At 33.3% G+C, this 27276-nt stretch overlaps 1 protein-coding gene across 1 annotated transcript in view; it reads left to right on the top strand.

The window, feature by feature from the left end:
- Positions 1–14923, top strand: part of LOC127856582 (secretin receptor-like) — a 69865-nt gene extending 54942 nt beyond the window's left edge. The window contains exons 9-12 of the mRNA XM_052392878.1: positions 8932–8998; positions 9519–9604; positions 10152–10338; positions 12957–14923. Coding sequence (XP_052248838.1) covers positions 8932–8998; positions 9519–9604; positions 10152–10338; positions 12957–13499 — 883 coding nt within the window. The 3' untranslated portion in view covers positions 13500–14923. The remainder of the gene's footprint in view (positions 1–8931; positions 8999–9518; positions 9605–10151; positions 10339–12956) is intronic.
- Positions 14924–27276: the final 12353 nt, after the last annotated feature.

The following is a 27276-nucleotide window of genomic DNA, read 5'->3' as shown; positions in this document are numbered from 1 at the left end:
TAATACGTTTCTTTTAAGACATAACTACATTTTTTTTTGCAAATCAGCAACAATAAATAAGGCTGCTTTGCTTGCATTTTGACAATAGGACAATAATTAATTCTAAGCAAAAAACAAATTCATATACATTCATGTCAACTCGCACAAAATGCACAGAATATAAAATGTGTCTATTTGTTGTATGAAAATATCTTAAGAATTAATGGGGATTTCTCAAAAGAGTACATCCTTAATGCTCAATTACACCAAAAAGATAGATGACTTGTTTTTCCGAGTGTTATTTAACACATTTTGAATATAATTCTTAGTTTAGCTATTTTTAACCAATATGAACATTCTTATTATTCATTTTGGCATTCTTGCTAGAAATTACTCCCAACCTTTTTATTTGCTATTGGGTTATGTCAATTAAGGTGAAACCTGCATAACCTGTTAGACAACTACACCGATAAAATGCATTTCTGTTTGCCAAACTGATGATGCTTTTCATTACAGTGTTACTAGAGATTATTGTAACTTCTTGTCTGCTAATGAAGTTTCGTGTTTAAAATTGGAAATTAACCAATAGTATGAGGCTATGACTAGCACATGATATTCCCCATTTCCAGCAGATATGCCTTTTTTTCTGCCACTTGCTTTTCTAACACTATCCTGATTATAGGTGATGCATTTACTGCAGGCTTCTTAATGTTTAAACATTTGTGTTTGTCAAAAGATAAAATATTTTGGAATCCAAAATATAATTGGAAGTCTGAGTTATTGTTAAGACTAGGTTAAATTGTACACAAATGGTTAAATGGATGTAATATATCTTAATAATCCGAGAGGGTATTACGTCCTTCCATGGATTTCTTAGCAATGTCCATCAAGTTCCCTCGCTTCATTGTGCAAAGGTATGATCCATAAATCCCCTTGCTGCATCATGCATCGTATGTTCCAAGAAAATATCATTTGTACAGCAAATATTGCTTGAATATTGCACATATGTTTGCTTTTTATATAGATATTATTAGCACTTGTCATTGGTTTGAAACTGCTACTAAAAAAAACACACTATATATAGAAAATACTCAACAGTTTCAAAAGATATGTCTATACAATTTGGTAAAATTATCTGGCCTTTCTCTACTAATCCTTCATTGTTTCACCCATCCTCTGTTTGTCCTTTTTAAAAAACAAACATCATGAAAAGCACATAGAAATTGATTGAGACACTTGGTCTACATATTAAAAGTCATGTAAGCTATATGCACTTGTTAAATGTCAGGTTACTGTTTCTAAAAATACAATTACACAAAATAAGTCAGTTTTTGCCCAGCAACCGGGAGGTTAAGGATTTGATTCCTGCTCAGGGAGTGTTCTCTAAGTCTTTCTCAAAGATAACAAGTACTGGTTCTACTCGGGAAATACACGCAAAGGCAGTTCAATAAGCTTAATGCTTTCAATGCAATCCAGATTACATAAATAAGTTTTAACTAAAGAAAGCTAGGATACAATCATATAACTTGGTATACCATCGAATAGCAATGAGGGTGTAATATGAACGAGCTTTTTTCATTTGAGATCATTTAGTCTAGTGAGTTTAAAATGCGATTCATAAGATTGGTGTGCAGATACGACGTCGTTTTTCATTATGAAATATTGGAAAAAGGCAAAAGGCAATGTGAATGTAATGCAGATTTTTGTTTGGTAAGGGTTTTCACACGATCTTTAGGGGACTTAAATATTGCATGCATTATTGTCAACAAATTGTTCTAGCCTGTTATTCATCGATGTTTTATCTGTTTAGTAAAGAATAGAAAAATCATATTGTTTAATCGATCTTTTATAGTTTTAAATAATCAATAATTGTCCCTAAAAACTAGTAAGTTGTAATGAGAAAACTGTGTTCTCTTTAACATTAATATCAAGTCTGCTGCATCAATTCTGCATTCTGCATCATCTTTAACTCATTTTGTGAATCATTTGCATAATTATGCATGAAATTTTAACAAATCACCATTATTGGTTGAATAAAAGTTTAATATCGAAATGCATTTGACCGCAGCTTGATGCATTATTTCAGATTAATAAATGAGTGACTGGCAAATTTGTCTGAAGTAGGCATTGCCAGGATTTGCGCAATGCATTTCGTATTCTTATTTTCATAAAATGGATTTGATAGAAGTTAAATCAATGCATCTATTTCATCTCATAAAGAAATTAATTTATAGCTGTGTATATAGTAGTGACAAGGTTGTCTACAATTTTTGAGAATTCTATTAACTTCATGTGAAAACAATCTTGAGAACCCAATAAATATTATGAATGTATCGTCATCATTATTTTATTAATGTTTTCATAATCGTAACTTTTTGTTTCATTTTTTACAAAGAATATGTATAGTAATACCATATAGTATTTATTTCCTTCTGGGGGCTATGCTAAGAATTTACAAATTACTTTGCACTTTGCCATTTTCAATTAAGTATATCCTTACTCATGTTTTTTTGTGGTCCATTTGCACACTAAAGTTTTGACAGAAACTTAACTTTGAGATAGTGAAAGCTGTTCACTTTAAACGTCAATTTCTCAAGTGATTTAATTCAAACTTCAAATATTTAATCACCATGAAGTATAGATGGGAAAGACAGTTTTTATTCCCATACGCCACGTGTTCTAAGTAATTTGACCTTTAGCAATACTGACAGAGGACAGTCAACGTAAATTGTTTCAAGCTTGTGGACTAAACTACCTTCATATTTCTAAAAAAAATCACAAATAATATTATAATATGTCATCCTTATAAAGTGAAAATGTGCATGTGCAAGACATGCTGTAAATTCAAATTGATCCACTTATTCCCCCATTTTTGTTTTTAACTTGAACAATACTTTGAAAGAGGTTACGAGGTATTTGCCAAGTTTGCGACAAATCTCTAGTAAAATATTTAAGGCCACGTTTTCCACTGTCTGGAATGTTTCAGTATTGTACTTGTGTGTTTTTGCTACATGCAAATTGCTCCATTTCTTCTGATTGGGAAGTAATTTGGTAATGCCACATTGTATTTATCATGGGCGCCTTGTCCTATTTGCAAATAAATTGCTTTAGACGTAGGTTTATTATAGTATAATACGTAACAAAAATCACATTATAGTGTCTAGGTTTCATTTTCTTGGGTGTAAATTTTTTTAACCCCTCTTTGGCCTGATTTACATATAATCTGATATATTTGTGTAATGGTTTTTCTCTTACTTAAGTTACTTGGTATAAATATATTTGACAATTTGTTGTGTTGCCTATAACAACCGTATCCCTACAAAAAATATTTGCTGTCCCTATCATCAACTTCAATTTGGATATTTGTTTAGACCCAAGGGGTCATATTCACAGCTAGGTTTTGTCATAAATAACTTTTTTAGACAAACGTGGAATGAGCAAAAAGCATCCGTGCCCTATCGTCTAATTTCATGTATTGAAGCTTGAAGAGGAAATATATTCAAATTATAAATGAATGCATTTGGTAATAAGATACCTATGATTTGTGAATGTTCAATGATTATTTCAAAAGATCTTCATTTATAAGAACTTTGATATGAAGATGGCCTTTGGAAGATGAGTATGTTTCCTGATTGAAATCCTGTCCAGATCATTGGCACGTTTTTGAGCACATCACTTATCACTCACAGGCTCCTATTCCTAACACTTACTTATCCCTATTCAGATGTTATTCCTGATCCCTAGTTACAATATGATGGTGGGTCTGAAGGAGGGGGAGCAGTGGTGTTGTTATTTTCGAAGTCGGGGACAACAACAACAAAACTAATTACCCAATTTAGGTCAAAACACCATGCTTTTTCCCAATCAAAAAGGTCCCCGACCCATATTAAAACTCGGGATGCAATTAATCAGTGTATCTGATATGCATATCATAGGTCTGATCTAGTTATGGGACAAAGAATGGGATGGAGAAATACTGAGCAATAACTTAATGTTTCTGTCTGTCTGTTTGTCTTACAAAACTTGTGACCTACTAATTGGTGGGGATGACATTCGAAACGAGTGACTTTGTTATGGGTTGGTATGAGATTCAAAACTTGTGACCTTTTAATGGGTGGGGATAATATTCCAAACGTGTGACCTGTCATGGGTGGGAATGATATGCGAAACGTGTGACCTTGTAATGGGTGGAATTGATATTTGAAACGTGTGACCTTGTTATGGGTGGGGATGTTATTCGAAACTTATCACCGTGTAGTGGATGGGGATGATATTCGAAACTTATGACATTGTAGGTGGGGATAAAATTCGAAACGTGTGACCGTGTTATGGGTGGGGATTAGGTTCGAAACCTGGGACCTTGTAGTGGGTGGGATGATATTCGAAATTTGTGACCTTGTTAAGGGTGGGGATGAGATTCGAAACTTGTGACCTTGTCGTGGGATGGGATGAGATTCGAAACTTGTGACCTTGTAATGTGTGGGGATGAAATTTGAAACTTGTGACCATGTAATGGGTGGGGATGAGATTCGAAACTTTTGACCTTGTAATTGGAGGGGATGAGATTCGAAACTTGTGACCTTGTAATTGGTGGGGAAGAGAGGTTTGAAACTTGTGACCCTGTAATGGGTGGGGATGAAATTAGAAACTTGTGACCTTGTAATGGGTAGGGATGATATTCGAAAATTGTGACCATGTAACGGGTGGGGATGAGATTTGAAACTTGTGACCTTGTAATGGGTGGGGATGATATTCGAAACTTGTGACCTTGTAACAGGTGGGGAGGCGATTTGAAACTTTTGACCTTATAATGGGTAGGGATGAGATGTAAAACTTGTGACATTGTAATTGGTGGGGATGAGATTAGAAACTTGTGACCTTGTAATGGGTGGGGATGATATTCGAAACTTGTGACCTTGTAATGGGTAGGGATGAGATTTGAAACTTGTGACATTGTAATTGGTGGGGATGAGATAAGAAGGTGCAATACATAAATTAGCTGGTTCTGCTTACAAAATGTTGACTTATTATGGGACCAAGGTATGAGTAGGGATGGCATTGATTGGGGCAATACTTCAATATGTCTAATTTGCTGTTGTTGTAAAGTGACGTAGTTTTGGAACTAAGATAGGGGTGGAGGGGGTGGTGGGGCATTGCATCAATCTTCCCGCTGTGCTCACAACAGGTGTGACCGAGTTATGTAGAATCCAACTTTTTTATATTGTAAATAATAATGAGTTTTCGAAAAATGTTTGGGGACCCGTTGGCAACTGGTCCTCATATTATTATATTCTCTGGAAGTGACTGGACAGTGACTTGAAGCCATCTTACAGTTTACTGGTCAATATGTTTGCTCATAAGAACCCAACACTCTATGCATCCACATTGGAAGATGCCAAGAACCTAATGTACCAGATAACAACCAATACAGATTCGTTTTTTTTCATAGACAAATAGTATGAATGCCGACAAAATATGAAACTATGAAGCACCACAACACTTACTTTTGTCATTCCATATCAATGAAGGCACTCATGTGCTCTATGACAAATCATCTGCAAATACCTTACTTATAACTTAATAAATAACATGTGATAGAATTAAATGTTTTTATTTTTTTTAATGGTTTTTCTTGTCCCTACGATTAAATAAGATTTTCCCTGGAAAGGTCTGAATGACTGACATCAAAATAATCAAATAATGTAATGATGAATGCATTAGTTTGGAAAAATAAGACTAATCAGTTAATTTTTTATATTTTATTATAGCTTACTTTCTCATATTTAAATCCCATTTAACCATCCATACATACTTTTAATATCCTATAAATGTTGAATATTCAGTGTAAAACATTGAAACAATAATACTTCCGTCTTGACGAAAGCGAAGCTGCACATAAAACAATGCATCCCGACAGCATACAAACGCTCCTAGCAAGTGGAATTGTGAACAATACAGTCAGGAGATACGCATGTTGAGCTATTTTGACATAATACTAATTCAAATGTTTCACAAACTTTGTGAAATGTATTTGTAAAGCTTTTCAATTCTAATAAAAAGTTACAAATAAATTAGAAATAATATTTTACAAAATCATGTGTGACATAATAAATAAAAGCACTGTTTTACATACACAAACATCTATACGCTTACAAACTTTATGTTCTAATAAGAAACAAGGATTGATGTGCACTTTATTTTCCCAACATAACCTGGTAAACTAACGTTTAGTCCAGTATTTATATCTCATATAATAAAAAAAAAAAATAGCAACGACATGTTTTGTGGTATTGTCAATATTGCCTCTTTCAAATGGTTATCTTACACTTTGACATTCTGCCTCAAGCAGTTGACATTACTGTCCTCGGGATGCTATATTAACTATTCACACTGAGATAATATATTAATATTCTGCTTGTTGTCTTATATATATGGCCAAGTTCACATAAAAATGTGTTATCTGGAATGAAAATGTTGTGCAGATAAAACACTTGATATTGAAATGTGATATGGTTGAAGGATAATACATTGTGTCTCTGGACGAATTTGAACTCAAACATCTCTCATGATTTAGGGTATATGTGTGAGAGATCATGTCCATTTTCAATTTTCTAAGAATGATTTACTTATAACTCCTGTTGTTTTCAAACAAGTTACTTAAAAATATTCTCTGCACATCGGACACACAGTATGAAAATAAGTACATTCCCCATAAGAAGATTTATTTAATGATTACATCAATACTATTACAGAAATTTACTGTTTTCTATCAAACAGGTTGATAGGAAAAATACTATCAACATGCCAATAGAGAATCACATGCCAAAAAATGTTAAATAGTCCCATTAGAATGTTGTCCTTTTGCTTTTGTGTATATATGACAAGATGTACAAATAAATGCTATTCTTTCATTTCTCTGTATATATATTTTGCCGCAGTACACTGCTGTTTTTTTTTTGCAAAAATGACCAATTAAAGTACGACAATGAAAGAATATCATATGATCACAAAAACTATAAAAAAAAACAGTTTGTAACGCTGTCATTAAACCATATTTCAGAATAAATAAGGTTTCATTAAAAAAAAATAAACATTACCTATAATATAATGATGTACACAAAAGCACTCACTATCGCCAAAAAAGGATCACTGTTTACAGCAATATCTCCCCTGTCAGATCAACAGTTAGAGCATCTGTTCACACATTTGTAAAATTGTACATTTATCCAAGGGACACACTATGCAACAATTGTTTTTGATTTGATTATACTTTTTGATGAAATACACGATAGTGACCCCCTATTGGTGTGACCTCCTATTGGCAAGTTGACTGTATTAACAAATCAGGGTTGCTAGGCTTCCTTCCTAGAATTTGCCTATCAGTAAGTTGTGGACTTCATGTATACAGGTAAAGAGGCAACATCTGCTAAAATTATTTCATTTTTTGGTTGACAACTGGTAACTTCCTTACGTATTACAATTAAAGGTCAGTTTTCTCTTCCATTTTCCTGAGTAATAATAACATTGAACAGAAAATATCCATTCTTGGAAAGTGGGAAATTCCTATCCACAAAACAAAACTGTATTATTTACCTTTTTCTTATATATGTAATCTTCACGATATGGGCCTGTCTCTGTAAAACCAGGCTTTATTCTTCCCACAGGCTTATAAGGGACAATGCCGTCCGCCTAGACTGGATTTGTTTTGGGGTTTATTAATCCATAAAACTAGCACAGGCTCAGTGTCTAGGGGCACAGGGTCTAGGGGCAAAGGGTCTGGGGCACAGGGTCAGGGGCACAGGGTCAGATGCAAAGGGGCACAAGGTCAGGGTCTAGGGAAACAGTGTCAGGGGCACAAAGTCAGGGGCTAGTGGTACATGGTCAGGGGCACAGAGTCAGAGGCACAGGGAACATGGTCTAGGTGCACAGGGTCAGGGGCACAGAGTCAGAGCCGTGGGCACAGTGGCAATGTCTAGGGGCACAGGGTCAGGGGAACAGAGTCAGGGGCACAGGGTCAGGGGTGCAGGGTCAGGGACACAGAATCAGGGTCTAGGTGCACAAGGTCTAGGGACACAGGGTCAGGGGCACAGGGTCAGGGGCACAGGGTCAGGGGCACAGGGTCAGGGGCACAGGGTCAGGGGCACAGGGTCAGGGGCACAGGGTCAGGGACACAGGGGCAAAGAATCAGGGTCTAGGGACACAGGGTCTAGAAGCACAGGGTAAGGGGCATATGGTCTAGGGGCACAGGGTAAGGGGAACAGGGTAAGGGTCTAGGGCACGTGGTAAGGGGCACATGGTCTAGGGGCACAGGGTCTAGGGGCACAGAGTTATGTGCACAGTGTCTAGGGATACAGGGTCTTGGCAAAGGTGCAGGGTCACAGAGTCAGGATCATATTTAAGCTACTTTCTTATGCTTATACCTTAGGTTTAGTTGGCTTTATGGTCATAGGGTGAATAATTTCAAGTTCTGATAATGGTAACTTTTGAAGTTTTGGTTAAATTTGTCTGAAGATTAATTTCTATAACGTTTTCAAGTTAAATTAACTGATTGTACCACGTTGTAGAACAGTATTTTGGGGGATGTCTTAAAAAAAATTGACACATACTGCATTGCATTTTGTAAAAAAATATGGAAACTACCTTTTAATACGGTCTGAGTGCATATGGATTTTTTTTACAGAAATGGTGTCCAAAGTGTGCCACTGTTATTTCCATAGCAAAATTCTGTACTGTCCAAAGTTTTACCACACTGCCAGACTGAACAAGAATTTGGGATGCCTTATGTTTTCCTCATTTGTTGTATTAAAGGCTTGACATGACGGGCCATTCATTAACAATTAAAATGTCAAGGTCATCTAGCCAGTTTTCCGCCAACAATGTAAAAAAGTAAATGCAAGTTTTAATTAACTAAAAGTTATCAATTTTATTATCTTCCCATTATGTTATTTACAGTTGCTGGAATTACAACTCCAAACGACTGATCCTTATTACACAAGTTCCCATCTACATAATGATCGTCGTAAGTACTTTTGCTTTTGTGAGTTTCCTAAGGGAATTTCATTCAAGTGGATCATAGGCTTGTCATGTGTCTGTCTGTTTATCAGTCAGTCTGTGTGTTGGTCCATCTGTCTGTCTGTCTGTTAGTCCGTCCGTCCATCTGTCCAATTGTCCATCCGTTCATGTCTTGAAAAGTACTGAAGATAGTGAAGGTACTTGGGTGTTATATATAAACGGCAATCCACATTAAAAGTATGATCTCTGTTTTTTATAAGATATAAACGGTCAGGACATTGCACTAAAAAAACACAGAAATTATAAACTTATTGTCATGCTCGAATACTATATTAGAATTTATCATAAAACATGTTAAACTCATAGAGAGCAATCTGATAAATTATTATCTTAAGCACTATAAAAACCCTTGCAAATGGTTATTATTAAGTTATGGTTGTACATTTTACTATTAAAATATTCATATTGGTATGTATATTATATGTGAAGATATTTATTTCCTTTCATATTCACAACTTTTTTTCCAGGTGAATTTCTTCTTCTTTATCAACATAGTACGCCTTCTGTTGACAAAAATGAACTCTGTTCAACAACTTAATACCAACAGATATAGGTAAGATGTGAATTATTGAACCGCAATATATATTGTAAATATCTACATGCACTGGCGCATGTGCTTAATATCTGATCCGCAATCTTGGGGAAACGGGGCTTAATGAACGTCCTGTCTCATATAAGCGTATGCAGTCTACACATGCTAATCAGGAACAACACTTCCTACTTCAATAGAAGTTTTCTTGTAAAGGAAGTCGTTTTCGAAATGAAAATCAATGCTAGGCAGAAAGTTACGTCCCAGGGGCATTTTATTCTTCCGTAAAATTCTTAAAAAATTTAAGCGTTTCAATAGTGTATTTTCTAAGCTTCAACCCATAAAGCTGCCTGCATATGGCAATTAACCCCATATTGCATTTGATTACAAAAAATAAGACATTTATGGCAACCATTAAAAGGAAATTAGTTAGTCAATTGGGAAAAATTATATACGTTTTGATATTGGAAATGGGGCAAAATAACAATCGCAAATTTGACAAAAAGCACCTTGTATCTCTATGTCAAATACTCCAGATTCAATAGTAATTCTTATAAAATGCTGCCTCTAGGACGCTGGCCAAGAGCCTGGTGGTGCTGATAGTGCTGTTTGGAGTCCACTTCATCATCGCCACCCTGCAGGCAGACGACATCGACCCCGAGGGCACCGTCTCCTTTATCCTGCTGATCATCGAAATGTTCTTCAACTCATACCAGGGGCTGTTCATCGCTGTTCTCCTCTGCTTCACCAATTCTGAGGTAATTTTGTTATGGTGATAACAGTACTTATAGATGGAAGTGATCTGAATCTTTTTTTGTTGTCTGTAAATGGTATGGCCTGTCCTTTTGTCAGTCTGTTGTGGGGCATAACTAAACAAGTATTGGCAGCTAGAGGGATGACACTTTTTGAACGTATTGCACAGCTCTATGTTTTGATTCGAATGTTTTATTTTAACCGGAGTTTTAGCCCAATTTTTTTGGGGAAATTAAGTGGAATTACGCACATTTTTTGTGTATTTTGTTTAGTGCATATTTCTAAAAGATGGCTGACACTAAGCACAAATATTGACCAGCATGTGAACGTGTGAACATCCATATTTTGGTTTGCAGGTTTTCAACACAACCTTAGTTAGAGTCCTTCTAAATATTAAAATATGTGTCCTTTCAACTCAAACATATTTCGTCTACAGAGCTGAAACTTTAAAAACATACTGACCAGCATGTGAATGTACGCACCTCAACAATTTGGTTTAGGATTGGAGCCCTTAAAAAAATATTCATGTTTAGCTCACCTGATCAAACAGTGTTGTCAGTCTGTGTACAGCGTCCGTTGTTGTACGTTGTATTGGGCGTCATCAGAAAAAGCTTGTTAAAACTCTAGAAACTTCTTAAACTTGTTTAAACATGTTTCTTATAATCTTTTCTACACGTGATGTAAGGTTCCTGTCCCCACGCGATATAAGGATCCTGTCCGTGGAAACACGGTCGCAATCAGGTTGGACAGCTTTCCTTATGTAGCTATAGTAAAACCATGTTAATAATCTAGAAGTAAAGTTTTTGACCCACTCATCATGAAACTTGCTCAGGTCATTCAATAATTGGGTTGTTATGATTTCTTGGCTGGTTGAAACAATTATTTTGGTATGTTTAAAAACAAAGATGACAGATGTTGAGTCAGTTTTTCTTATTTTAATATTTAATGTGAAACTGTGTGAAAACCTCCACCTCAGCACAATTTGGTTCCTTGTGGTCAGATGTCAGCGCTAAACGGCTTGTTTAGCCTTTTGTATAAAAAAATTAATATTGTAATTTTAGGTAAACTGCATGAGTGTGTGCATGCAATTGGGACGATATGAGATCAAGCCACATTAATTGACTTCTTCCATCAAATATGGCAGGTTGTAGGTTACACGTGCTAGTCCTATATATATAATTCTTTTATGTCTGTTTTCACCATGGTCGAGCTGCCATCCAATATATCACTATACATGGTTAGAAAGATAAGGCCATAAACATTGGGAAGATCCCCTTTCAAAACAAATTATGTATTTCGTAAATCGAAATATTTACCTCAGAGATAACACAGGTAATATAAACTACAGGTAATATACTACAGGTATATACCACAGGTAATATACTACAGGTAATATACTACAGGCACATTATAACAGGTCATTACTACAGGTAATATACTACAGGTAATATGCTACATGTAGAATACTACAGTTAATATACTACATGTAATATACTACATGTAATAAACTACAGGTTATATACTACAGGTATAAACTACAGGTTATATACTACAGGTAATATACTACATGTAAACTATTACAAGTAATTACTACAGGTAATTACTACAGGTTATATACTACGGGTAATATACTACAGTTAATATACTACAGGTAATATGCTACAGGTAATACACTATAGGTTAAATACTAAAGGTAATATACTACAGGTAATATACTAAAGGTACTATACTACAGGTAATGAACTACAGGTAATATACCATGAAAATAATATCTGCATGACAATAATTTTAAGGCTTAGCGATGCACACTTTGCAAAATACATGTCGAGCAAATTGTGCTACCATAATATCCATGTTTTGCGACACATTTGTGAATGGCTTTATACAATTTCTTTCCGTGTGTCTGAAGAAGTATGTTCCATGACTAAAGCGCCATGCTTCCTCCTTTCATAAAACTCACATTTATTTTGCAAATTGCAATTTAAATCATTTGAATGGTGTGTGGAAAGGTCTTGATGATTTAAACATTTGCAAAATTGTGCTTGAATTTGCATGTTGCATTACCTCTTATGAAAGCTTATCCCCACATATAAATAAAACTTTGAAGTTAAAATTCTCAAAGTGTATTTGTTTGCATGGCTCATTTTCCTTTTTGATAAAACGATTTACTTTTTATTTAAATATTTTTGTTATTTTAACAAAATGTACATTCATTTTGCATGGTTTACTGGGTCAGCATTTTTCTTATCTCATACAGGTATGTGTTCACAATGTACATGCATTAGAAAGAACATTTTAAGTTCTCATGGTGCCAAAACATGCTATGCCTTATACCAAATATATTTAAAACATTGGAGCTGCGAAAATGGGGTTTAATGCATGTGCGTAAAGTGTTGTCCCAAATGAGCCTGTGTAGTGCCCACTTTCCACCTAAACTGGATTTTTGCTTACAAGAGACTTTATTTAAATAAAAAAAAGTCCATTAAAAAGGAAAGTGTCGTCGCGTCGCTGATCTGGGACGACACCTTATGCACATGCGTTAAGCCCTGTTTACCAAAAGCAAGGCTCATCTAATTTTAAGTCCTGTGCGTGTAAATGTACACATTTTTTTCCAATATTAAAGGTTCGTTCTGAGGTAAAGAAGTCTTGGAGTAGGATAAACATGCGACGGTCAAGTGCCGTGTCCCGCACGAGTTTTATGAATACCCGCAGGTCATTCAGTATAGCAACGAAAACATCGGAAGTCAGTAATATGAATTCTGCGCATAAACGTTACATGATAGGGAGGAAATCATCTGTAACAGACATTGAGCAAACCGTGCCATTTAAAAACACTCTCATTGGACCTTGTTGCAGCATCGAATGCGAAGCTATGGATACTGACATGGGTATGGCCTCAGATAGCAACCTGACCTCCGGCGAAAAATCAAACGGTCATTTGGACTTTAAGCCGGACGAGTTTGAACTTAAAATTAATGTGGTGAACATTGAGTGTACAACTCGCGATGGTTTGAGTCGAAACACGACAGCGTTAAACATTCAGGCGTTGAAGAATGGTTGTACTATTAGCAGCGAAAAGATTCTAAACAATAACGTGAAAGAGCCTTCCCATTGTTCAGAAATGTTCGATCCATCGTTTAATGTGGACAAAAATGAGACTCAGTAATGTAAGCCTATTCTATATTTGATGTTACAGCGCAGATATTCTAAATAATAATTTCAAAAAGCCTTTGCCTTCGCTGCGTTCATCAGAAACATTGGATCCTTTGTTTTATGTGGACGACAATGAGACTATATTATATAAGTCTCTTCTATATTGAATGTTATATTGGGTTTGTGTGGTATCATAGTGTAACTTACCACTTACTGTAAAAAAAAACAAGTTATAATTTGTAGTACGATATTGCCAGACCTTTTTGGCAGTGATGGTTTTTGGACTTTTGCTGAGACTGCTAGGGTGTTTTATTTGACTCCGAATCTTACTAAAATGTACATGTATTGTACTATTATGGTATATTAAAATAAGGTTTTCTGAAACCACTTGCAGTATTTCAAATTAATACTGCATCTACACAATTCTTTTAAAAAATTATTTTGATTGCTGCCAGGGAGGTGTGCATATGATAAATTCTATTGCCATTTTGTATCTATATGCAATAGTTTGTCCGACTTCGAAACTGGTTTTTCGTAAATTGCATTTCGTCATATTTTCTGGTACCATGCACCATCTTATTTTCTCCTGATTTATGTATGTTAATGTTTCACTTAAGGATCATTTAAACAGAGCTTGCATTATTTGTTCATGTGATTAAGAATATAAGAAAAACTAAAGCAATTCTTTGGATGTTAGTGAGAACAGAAGCTGTATTAAATATATTATAAAGCTATTTATTAAAATTAATCTGCTTTATAACGGCGTATGCAGAACATTTTTAGAAAGAATATCTTGTAAGAGACCATGTATTAAATTTAAAACAAAAACAAATGAACAATATAATAGATAAGTAAGAATTGTTATGTTTTTCATGACTTTTTATGATGACTTTTTGGTTAAGTAGAATGTTTTAACTGCCTTGAAATATTATTGTGAAGTAAAATTCACAGCAAAACTTAATAGATTTATATTTTTGCTATTACATATTGCAATACTTTTGCAATACGGGCATCTCAAATGAGTGTTATTGTAATGTTGATTTTTGTGTACATTACTGTATTAAATGTTTTGTTTTAAAAAACTGTCGCCAAAATTGCCTTGTTCATGAATATGTATAAAAACTGATCATTTTATCACCATCAAATTTGATATCCAAATAAAATGATGTTTACCATGCAGTTTGACAATCTGTGTACTAAAACTATATACTGTATATAGCCAACCTTTATATGACCCTGGGTCCGAGAAAATTGGTCGTAATGCATGTGCTTAAGGTATGATCCTAGATTGGCCTGTGCAGTCCACACAGGCTAACCGAGGACGCAATTTTTTACTTTTATTGTTTTTGTTTTTGTTTCAATGAAGTCTCTTTTAGCAAAAATGCTGTTTAGGCGGATAGTTGCGGAGGGCGGTGGCTAATCTGTGAGGACACTACCCAAGGCTCACTTATGTTACGTTACAATTGTGTGTTATGAGTTGGTTGTTTTTTATGTTTTGTGTATTCTATTAAAATTTTGAGAAAACTTTCATCAGTATTTGTTGAGATATTTATAAATCCTTGTATTTTAGAAAGTTTGGGAATATGTTTTCCCAATTTTTGTCTCAAGCAATTAAGAATTGTAGCCATGAAAGTCCCATATGAGGATGAAATGTACAAAAATAGAGCTCACAACTTTCATTTTTATATATTTGGAAGTGATAATATTTTCCAAATGGTCACTATGCTGTAATGCACTTTGTATCTTACTATTTACAATATGTATTACAGATCAATATTTTGGTTACACTAATGAAGAAAATTCGGTATATTGGTCATTTGAATGACACAGTTTGTTTCCATTATGTTTCATAGAACGTCATTAAATATATAATAAGTTGAATTCGTTTTGGAAAATGGTATGTTATGGCCCTTACAATATTTTGCAAAAATTCAATATTTTCATTAGGCAAACAGTATTCATCCCATCTTCAACACATTTCATGGTACTATTTGAAGATACATTCCATTATGGCCATTTTTTGCAAATTTTTGTGTTGAAAATGGTCCTTGCATTATGTGAAAATTGCCAAATGCCACTTCGGCTAGTCCAACATTTGTCATCTTTTCAAATTTCACCAAACTTTGAAATGATAGGACAATTGGCCGTCAATAACTAACTAAAAAGGAAAAGTTTAGATAGTTCACTAAAATTCATGAGCATGTTGGCTAAATTTTAAGATAAAATTTGAGAGCGCGATGAATATTGGCACGACAACATAAATGGTTAAACAGACAATTTCCTAAATGAAAATAAAACAACCTTTCAATATAAAGAATCAGCTATCATTGCATGTCATCTTAGAGACAACTTAAAACAATTCAGAAAAAGCAACATATTTTTCATACAAAATGTTACAATTAGTTGCTCTTACCTTGCAAAAGAATGGTACTTCGTCATCTAGTATGTTATTTATATTTTACAATGGACATCGGATTAGTTTTCTTATGATTTTGTGTAGTAAGAAAATCCGTATGGATAAAAACTCTCAATGTATAATGGGTATATCCATAATTCAGTTTACAACACTAAAGTTACTGTTCCAAATTATACCATCTAAGCAGAAGTATATTATACGAAAAACGTTGTGTGTAACAAGATTCTAGTGGAGAGCTTTTAATTTTGATCATTAATAAATGCACCATAAGAATAGGTCTGGAAAAAAATACAAAACTATAAATTATTATTGTACTATATTCTTTAAATAAATTAGTAGTGATTAAATAAACAACGCAATTACAATACTATGAAATTAAACAAGAATGACAGTGAAAATGCTTGATGCGCTTTGCGAGTACGATTTGTTAATGCATGCGTTAATGTATGTAACAGAATGCACAGACAGAAACAGTAAGAATAGGAACAAAAAAACAACAATATGTGTTCCATAATCTATGAAAGATCTTGAGGACAATAGTAAACTAACAAATGTGCTAATGACTCTTTGGTAGGGATGCTGCCTTAAAAGGTATCTGAACTTAAGTTATTAATTTCACAGATATTGTAAAGCGATTAAAATGTCATACGTTTACTGGAATTAATATTTTCCTCAAAATTATTGGCGTGGAAGGACCTGCTGTATACTGTTTCATCGATAAGGGATCTTAAGTTACGTATGTTTCGAGAAGAAAACACGTTCCATTAAAAATGTCCTATGTGTAATAAGTGGAGAATGACTTTCTTGAAAAAAATCGTTCGAGCGATCGTCGTGACTATATGCGCCCCTATACAGACACCGCGTATAAAGTTACATCGAAAGCATTGGTTCCTTCCCAATCGCAGGCTTTGATCACACATTGTTTTGCTACAACCGTTGTATCCTGATTAAACGACACAATTCACTGTCGCATTTGCACAATAGCGAAAGCCCGTTATCCTAACCTATTTAAAAGTATGTCATTTTCAAGAACCATCGTGTACATTAATTGCTTAAGAACAGTTTTTATTAGTTCAATGCTTTCATGGGTAAATAATTTATCAATGTGTTATTTTGCTTATTAAGTTCCGCCAAAACAAAAGTAAAACTACTGCAAACTTTGTCACCAAATGTATTTATTGTGTCAAGTCTTGGGTTTATAAAGACTTGACTTAGTGTGGTACTGCAAAGTTTGTCAACAAATGTATGCATTATTTTAAGTCTTTTGTCTATGAACACTGTGACCAAGTCTGGAAAAATTAACATCACACGTTTTTGGATTATTATAATTGTGTCTATTTAGATGTCATTGAATGAAAGTTATACACGTAATTGAGTAAAGGATATTGTTTCCAAACATTAATTTTATTCTACTGCTTAACGGCTTAAATATCTTCATAATTGTTGATAATATTAATAATCAATTCATTCATGGAAATCTTTAATGGGAATGTACATAGATAACAGCGATATTATTCAGTATATATTCGTATTAAAAGTATTTCAAAATGTGCATTTATGTTGCTGAAATTTATTCTTTTAGTATTGGAAACGGCAAATTCATACAACAATAGAAAAATTAAGTATAGAACACTCCTTTACACTTTGACCACCAATATAATATTTTCGAAAAAAAAAGTAATGAATTTTTTTAACAAATATATGAACGATTATATCACAAAATAAATGTAAACAGACCTGCCATCCTTTAAATAAAATCAACTCAGAGAAATATAACATCAAGAAAACAAGTTCCCTTTTTTTCAAATGGAATAATAATTATCAACTGAAGGTCAATTTTTCACAATCGGTTCCATCTTTGTTTAAAAAAAATAAAAATACTCAATTGTGTATATTTCTTCTGATAAAATATCTAATTATTCGTGTTTTGCTTCTATTTTGGCCGACAGTCTTTCTAAGTTATCAGACTTTTGATTGGGGTATGATCTGCATATTGTTTTAGTAAGTCAGCATTATAAACTTACTATTTTATTTGATATAACGGATGCTTTTCACTTGGTGTTTTTTTATATTTCCGCTGCAGAAAATTCTTAACTAAGCAATAATTCCCGGCTTTACGTTAGGGTTATATGATTTTTATCGTGCATAACTTATCATTCCTAAAAAATGCATATTGGATTCAGGTGCCGCAGCAAAAAAGACCGTATTGATTAAATGCACATTGGAGGGTAAATGAATGGAATCTTGTTATTGTATATCTCTTTGAGGAAGGTGTAGATATTCGATTGATATGGAAAACATAAAAAGAAAAGTCAATACATAAAACGCGGACCATAACATTGACTGCTTATTGGGGACAGGGTCGCATTAAGGAGCAATACCTTATGATGCAAGTCTTTCACGTAATCTTCCACTCATGACTTGCATAGATATAAAAACATAAAAATGTATGATATTTATTGTTCACATTAAAGGGATCTTTTCACGCTTTGGTAAATTGACAAAATTGAAAAAAGTTGTTTCAGATTCGCACATTTTCGTTTTAGTTATGATATTTGTGAAGAAACAGTAATACTGAACATTGACCATGGTCTAATATAGCCATTATATGCATCTTTTGACGATTTTAAAACCTAAAAATTATAAAGCGTTGCAACGCGAAACGATTGAATAATTTGGAGAGTTCTGTTTTTGTCGTTAAATTTTGTAAAACTACGAAGATTGCTTATATAAGGTATAAAATACGACAAGTATGTGTACTCGGCGGAATAGCAAAGTAGGCTGAAGCGTTTTTACTTCAGGACTCTGGCAGGACTCCAGGGGTCATAGGTTCGAAACCTGCTCCGGGCAATGTTCTTTTCCTTTTTTAAATTTTATTCTTGATTTTTTACTGGAGCTTTTACGATCCAATGTTTACATTTATCAATATAAAGCATTTAATGAATAAGTTAAAAAATGCCAAAATCTGTGAAAAGGCCCCTTTAAAATATATGGGTTGTTTCAAGTGCAAAAAATTCTTTAAAATAATGATCGATTTTTTTGCAAAGTTTCTATATAATACTTCATGGAGACATTAACATAATTGATAGCAAGACAAATCTTGCACTTAAAACGATGCGATCTGAAGAAAAATTGCGTTGTAACTCGATGTGCACTTTCATAAAACTTCAGCTTAAACATACGATTAGAAATCAAGAAATTGTATAATGGTAAAGTTCAGTTGCGTTTGATGTTTAATGTTTCTTTTGTGGTTTAATGTCTTAGTGTCTTGCATAGAGGAATAAGATTTTCGGATAGACATTGTTTCATTCTGATGCAGAATTGTTAACAATATAAGCACATAATTGATTACAGTATAAACACAAACTTTTCAACAGGTTCGTGTAGAATAGTGTTGATGTATCGATGTCTTCCATATAGTGAATTAAAATTAAATGCATTTGCCAGAGCGAGGGCACTCGTACTGCTATAATTGATGATACGAGATACATGATTGACATAAAGAGAAAAATGGATTTAGGTAAGCTTTCACTACAATACAGTATTTAGGTACAATTACTACATTTAAACGTATTTATGTGCGTTCACTGCATACCCATTGTTTTAACCGTTTGAAGGTTTCCCTTTTGTTGTTAGCTTTGTACATTCCTAACAAAGTATTTTGTAACATAATGCACTGTTTTATTGACTTTCGTATATTGTTTTTTTCCTCCAGTAAATACCTAAATCTTTAAATGTTCGGATACAGTTTTTTGAAACATTTTATATTTGCTTCAAAATTACATTCAATGTTATTTAATGATGAAAATACAATTTATTCCATAAAAAACACATATACTAAGACAAATATTCAAAAGCTTTATTAATAGATGTTTTCAAATAGATGTTCAGTACTGTTCACAGCAGTTGTTCCGCCCATTGTGTCATAGCCTATGACTCTTTCTTCCCGTTTCGACTTTTCTATGTCCATCCATATGTCCTTCGGGGGTATTGCTATTATTCTTATCTTAGCTACTAGATTTAGTCGCGGACATTAAAACTGTATCGTTCGACATTGCATTGTAATTATAAGTATTAAATAGGATTGTATGCATATCACTTGAAAAGTATGCCTAAATTGAAAAGTCTCATTGTATTTTAACGAGCAACCATTTTTCCACAAGTCAATATGCTAGGATTCAAAATTATATTGTGAGTCGTTTGAAAATCTCTGAAATTGAGTGCTCAAATAATAAATATATAACTAAATATTGTTAAATATATTATATAATATATATAATGTTGTTCGAATCAAAGAATACAATATACATAGCTTGTTACTTTAAAAAAATTCCGGAAATGTTTCCGAACATAATGAGAATGGTTAAAACAATCATCAGTTAATGTAGTGTTTTTTATGAGGGATATATGAAAACTTTTATAAAAAATAAAATCATTTTTGTTGAAAGAATACAATTTTTTTCATTCAAGCGCTTTAAATGATCCGAAATGAATTGTAAAACAATGATATTATTTTGAAGATTCAGCATTATATGTACAATTCGTACACTCGTTACATATATATATATACTTGTTTGTATGAGAAGATCATATCAATTAGTAATGTTCTACAATACCTCTAATCATGCGGAATATCAAATAAAAGTTTGATTGCTTTCTCAACTTTTGTGCAATATTTTTTTCAAGAAAGATGTACAGAATTATTCCAGAAATACACTTGAAGTCAGATTTATGATACATGATATACAGATTCATTTCATCCTGCTAAATATGCTTTATAAACATGTTGTTGACGAATATCTTAGTTAAAAAATGACATCATCCAATCAAATCATTTTAGAAAGTTGTCCTTTTTATGCCTTATGTAACATAATGGCAATAGAGAGCATTTCATCGCTTCTGAATATATCAATAACACAAGCCAAGCAGAACCTTGATTCCATGCTCCAACGCTTCATCGTTAACATATCTCATTTACCCCCCCCCCCCCCCCCAAAAAAAAAAGAAGATTTATTTGCATAACATCACCAGATCTTAGCATAGTTGTGTATACATGATATAAACAAAATCGCAATGTTGTGTTGTTATATTTGCCCGATTGGTAGTAGGTTGCGCTGTCGATGGACAAGAAACATGTTATCTTGCAGCGGGAACATCTGGCTTTTCATCAGTAACAATAATTATATCATCTTTTTTATCAACACATCTTCAACATGGTGTGATTATCTTGAATGGTAAAAATGACAGGAATTCGAGAAAAGTATTGGCAAGTTAGTGTACCCATAATTCGTATATGTCGTTATTTTTTGTGTTTAAGACAGAAATTCGTCAAATAAACAATAAACATATATCTTTTTTAAACACAATAATGCGTATACCGGGTTGATGAAATATATTCTTACCTCCTTTTATTGTTGGCCTTCCCATTTTTGAATATTCAGTAAAGTATGAACAAACACTGGTCGATCACTGGTACTAAGAAACTTATGTTAAACGTATCATGAACATGTTAGTGCAAAATCAAAATAGTACTACAGTATTAACCAGCTTAAAACAATGAGAACACAGGATATATGAACAGGAGTACATAATTATGTACATTACGGCCACACACGTTATTCTATGTCTCATATATTGGATGTTTAAAAATTAAAACAAAAACAGCCGAATACACTAATTTGCAACGTCAGCTTATTTACTTTTCACATACCGGTCCAGTAAAAAAATGCAATATGTCTAAGACAAGATGTTTAATATTTATTTTCAAATTGCTTATCCCACGAACTCAATCGATCTTTTACTTTGACATACGAAACGACCATATATCCACCCATTAATGTATGCTAATTGACTCGTAATTATTTTTTTTAATGTTTATCTTCTTATCACTATTTTGATAAACTAGGGTCGACTAAGGCGCAGACACATTTTTTTCTTAATGGTTTAGTTGATTGGGTTGTGAATATATATACAATATTGGAATCACTATTAGGGCGAACATGTTAATTTGAATTGATTGAACAACTCGTAACAATCGAACGATCAACCATATTGAACTACTCAAATTAAAGCAACTCATTTATAGTACTTGCCTACCATATTCAATGTTTCTATTTGCAAACCAATGACTAAACTAGTTTATATTTGATTGGCTGACCTTAATGGAATGTGCCATAATTGAAATATTGACTAACAGGTGTGATGAGTCTTTCAAATATGACACTTAAATTAGAGACACCATAATAATGGAAATAATTATCATAACCTACAGATCTTTTAGGTAATAAAAGTAACCAATAGTAAATCGATTCCGTACACTACCTAGATAACGAGACAGTATTTAGCTTAGCGATTATATGCTTGTGCTATTTCCAATGCATTGACTTTTGATTGTGTTACATGTTACCATTTCAATAAATATTCATAATATTTACTGTTTATTTAAATACCAAGCTTCTGATATAATTTACATTTAAATGAATATTTTCTTTTTATAACTGATTTACTTTTACTTGATAACAAAACTACATCTCCGAATTATTCATACACTAAAGCTTCATAACATATTACTCAACATTCGGTCTTTTAACGAACACAAGTACGATTATTCTCATAAATGGTTTACTTTTGGTTTTGTCATCTCAGCATGGTGATTTTAAACATGTTCAAATGTCAATATTAAAAAAATTAAATCCAGCCACCTTTCGGAAAGTTGGGTGTAAACTAAATAATGTAAGTCTTGTTTTACCCAGTCTTATCTCAAAGTGTCATAAATGACGAACTTTTGTAAAGCGTCTAAAACCATAGGACACATATCTATATTCACAATTTCGAATTTGTTTATTAACCTCGTTGTACATTTCCTAGTATGACAGCAACACTTATTATTGCATATCCCTTTTTTAGAGACTATCCAATATCTTGATCAAATTCGCTTTTTAAACAGTGCTATGTGGTCTTCATGAAAAAAGACATACTTTCTTAAACTATGGTTGAAAATAGCAACAAGTTATGTTCAAGAACCGGCTGACTTTGACAACAACAAATCATTTCAGGGAAACATCGATTCGTCTTGATCGTGAGTTCATAAAAGGAACTTGCACTGAGTAATAATATCTTGACATATTTGACAAGACAATTTAACACTCTTATCTTCAAACTCATAATAACATTCAGGCACTTGTGTCTACGAATTTCAAAAACAAGTTAGCCATTTAGGTCCAACGCTTATAACGTATTCATCACATAAATCATAAACTTACTGCGTTGCTTTATATGCTATTTTTATAACAAACATGCAAGAAAATGTCAAGATCGTTCACAATTGACATCATTATGAAATTTAGAATACATAAATCAATCAGTCTTAACGTATTGATAGTTCAACAATTATAGTGAACATTGTCCCGGATTTCAGTTTCAAAGAAAGCATTTCAATCAAGTTAAATGCAAACAAACTAATGCGCGGTTACATTACCTTATCGCCCTAAACAAATAGCATAGGGCTCTCATGATTGCGATATGGAAATGAGAACAATTGAAATTCAGCAATTGTTTCTTTTAATGAAATTGTATTGACAGAACCATTGCTGCTCAGTATGTTAAAGTATGTTCCAAATTAGTCTATTCCGTTTTATGTCTCCTCAATGACTTAATCATGTCACACATATATTCGGAAACGAAAGATAATTAAGTAGGTCGGATTCTAGACTCTAAAGTGATCATCAGAAAGTATGCGGCTGATTATTATTTTCTAGCACGGATGCATCGTCTCGAACCTTAGATAGATTTTTCGAACTAAATGATGAATATTAGTTACCTGTGAAAATGACGTTTTAAAAGCGCGATGATTGATTGGAATTTCATTTAATGTATCTGCAGTTCATCATGTTTTGTTTATGTTTAAAATGTGTTATATAATCAATGACAAATACAATATGTATAAAGATCCCTGATAAAATGATTTCTGTACATTCTTTGTCATATGAAATGAGCTGAACTCAATGCAAGAGCATAAAAACATAAAATTGTTTTACGAAAACAAACCTTCCAATGCTGGTGTAACTAATACCGCACGCCTGTGTTTTATGTCTCAAAAATCAAGCTGATATTGAACGCTTGGCTAGCAAAATCTTGATATGCTGCATACTTCACACAAAAAAGATTGATATACATATGTGTGGCGTTTTGAGAAAACTTGGCATAATGCATGTGCGTAAAGTGTCGTCCCAGATTAGCATGTGCAGTCCGCACAGGCTAATCAGGGACGACACTTTCCACTGTTATGGTATTTTGGGTTGGAAGGAAGTCCCTCCTTACCGAAAATCAAGTTAAGGCGGAAAGTGTCGTCCCTGATTAGTCTGTGCGGACTACACAGGCTAATCTGGGACGACACTTTACGCACATACATTAAGCCCAGTTATCTCAGAACAATGCTCATATAAATACAGACAATAACGTTGAACAAGTTGCACTTATATATTATAATTCTGAAACTGTGTATATTAGTTTGCACAGCAATCTTCGTACTACATAGTTTTATTTATGATCAAAATCATGCTCTATACGAAACAGACCATAAAAATAAAAAATAATAATAAAATACCGTTAGTATCACTACAAAATGCTTCTTGTCATACTGTGCTTCTGCTCGACTATTTATAACACATGACCGCTATTCTGAGCAAGATTGGTGCAAGCAGCCGTTTCCAGTTAAGTATTATTATATCATTATCAAAGAACCTGCCATAAAATTAATATATCCCATTATCTTCAATTCGATAACAAGCATTCGCAATTATTGTGTTATAAAAAAAATCCCGTCTGTCGTTTTGATTTTATCTTGTTAGTCTGCTAGAGATTGTGTACTCTCTTTCTGCTTTGCGGCAAGGATTTAAGGAAATGTAAAGTACAATCGCATGTGCACGAAATACCGACTCAGTCATATCACAGTAAATGCAATAATTACTGTTCGCATTTCTTATTTCACGAACTCAATAGATTGTGTCTTTTCTGCACCGACATTAAATTATCTACCTATTTCTCCCTTCATTGATAATTGGAGTATAATTAACCTGTTGTAACTATGCATGATTTATTTATTTATATCACTGTGATCCACCTTGGCGAAGACCCTTTTGTTTCTCGATAGTTTGATTTATTGTTAAGCAAAAATATAAACTATTAAACTTTAAAGCACTACTGTAGGCATCGTAAGATTAAGAATTTTGAATACTTAAATTAGAGACTTTCATGTTTTACTGCTTAGCGTATACCACATTCTAAAATGATCTAAGTTTAACGATCAAAAGAGGTCATATGGCATTGGTAGACCTCTGTTAAATGTCTTCTGGCTAGAATATTTACTCACACGCGAGATAACATTTTCCAAAATAACATAACACCAGAGACTGTTTAGAAACCGTTTGCACATTTAATTGTCACCATACCTTGGACATGGAAAACATTGTTAGTAATTACTATATTTCAATTGCATTTTATAACGTTCCTTGTTAAATTAAAGAACTGGAAAGCTAGCTTCTTCTCTGTTCCTATTACTCACCTTTTATAGACAGACAGTATAGACATACATACATACAGACGGACGGACGGACGGACGGATGGATGGACGGCGGACGGACGGACGGACGGATAGACAGACAGAGAGACAGATTTCAAATTTCATTTGACTTGTACATCTTTAACATCACATGTGGTTGGTATTGATATATGTCAACATGTATACGCGCAGAAAGCAATTGTAAACAAGTATGAATATGTACAAAACAAATGTATATTTAAGTACAGATGATAAACAATTTGTAAACTACTGTATACGATTTAATTCGATCTTATACTTAACGATTCCTTTACAAATAAAGTTTTATTAGTTCAGGCGTATTGGTTGATTGAAGCATCTGCACAATCTAATTAACTAATGGATTAATATAATATAGTAATATATTTGTATGTGTTTCTTTCTTGTTTCAACAAATGTTGAACACTTACAAAATGAAATTCGTCCACAGTTTCCGTGGCATTACACCAAAGACAATATGTTACTTATATAGCAATTGTGTTTCCATTATATCTACCAGTCTCTTTACGAAAGGGGCGCACAGATGACCTTTTGTCAGCATAGACACAATCTTAAAATTTTCGAAACTCAGTCTTTATAAATCTCATATTAAAAATTCTACAAATGTCTAACATTGAACTATCTTCTAATGTACTTGATAACGAAGCCACAGTTTCCGAATAATGTTTACACTTAAGCTTCAGATAATATGACTTACATTTGGACCTTTTATAAACACAGATATGGTTTTCTTTATAAGGTTTGGTTTTTGTCAAGTCCTCTTAGAATGCTGATATAAAGCGTGTTAAGATGAACCGTTTCAGCAAAAATAGTAATCTAATATAATGCTAAAATGGCATATGAAGCATCGCTTTTGAGTGTATCGGTTACGGCTTTGTGTGTTTATCACCATCTCATAAAAAAACATTGAAATTATTATACACAGTCTTATCTGAAGTTCTCATAAAATGTGAATTTTCTTTAAGCATTCAAAGCAAAATGATGCATTGAATATTGTTAATTCCAGCAACAATAGTGACCTAATATAATGACAAAATGGCATATAAAGCAATGCCTTTGAGTTTATCGGTTAAGGCGTTGTTTTCATGAAAGAACATTAAAATTATTTGCACAGTCTTATATATAGTTCTCATAAACGTCCAAAATCAAATAATGCATTGAATATTCAAAATTGCAGCAACAATAGTGACCTAATATTATGACAAAATAGCATATAAAGCAACGCTGTTAAGTGTATCGGTGAATGCGTTGTTTTCATGAAATAACATTAAAAATATTTGCACATTCTTATATATAGTTCTCATAAACGTCCAAAACCAAATGATGCATTAAATATCCATAATTGCCAATCTATTTATAAGCAACTTATTGCTGCACTCTGTCTAGTATGACATTTAAGAAATAATTAATTTCAGCTTCCTTGAGAGATTCTCCAATATCTTTATTTTATAAGCGTTTTAAATCTTGCATTATGGTCTAAAAGAGAGACAAACTTACTATTACTTTGGTGCCAAAAAGCAATAAGTCATGTTCGAGAATCAGTTGAACTTGAAATCAAAAATTTATTTCAGGGAAACTGAAATCCGGGTTTTTGTTATATATAAAAGGGAATGAATAATGATATCTTTACATATTTGACAAGATAACTTAAACACGTTTGTCAACGAACGCAAGACGAACTACATGTATTAGTGTCTATAAATTTAAGAAACGTTAATATGCATAACTTATGTCTTCTGCTGACAACGAGGTCATAACACGCTAAATTGATTTATT

This window comes from Dreissena polymorpha, chromosome 13 (assembly GCF_020536995.1).
Source record: "Dreissena polymorpha isolate Duluth1 chromosome 13, UMN_Dpol_1.0, whole genome shotgun sequence".
Taxonomy (NCBI): domain Eukaryota; kingdom Metazoa; phylum Mollusca; class Bivalvia; order Myida; family Dreissenidae; genus Dreissena; species Dreissena polymorpha.
The sequence above is the reverse complement of the archived record's forward strand: the minus strand, read 5'-3'. Positions and strand labels throughout refer to the sequence as shown.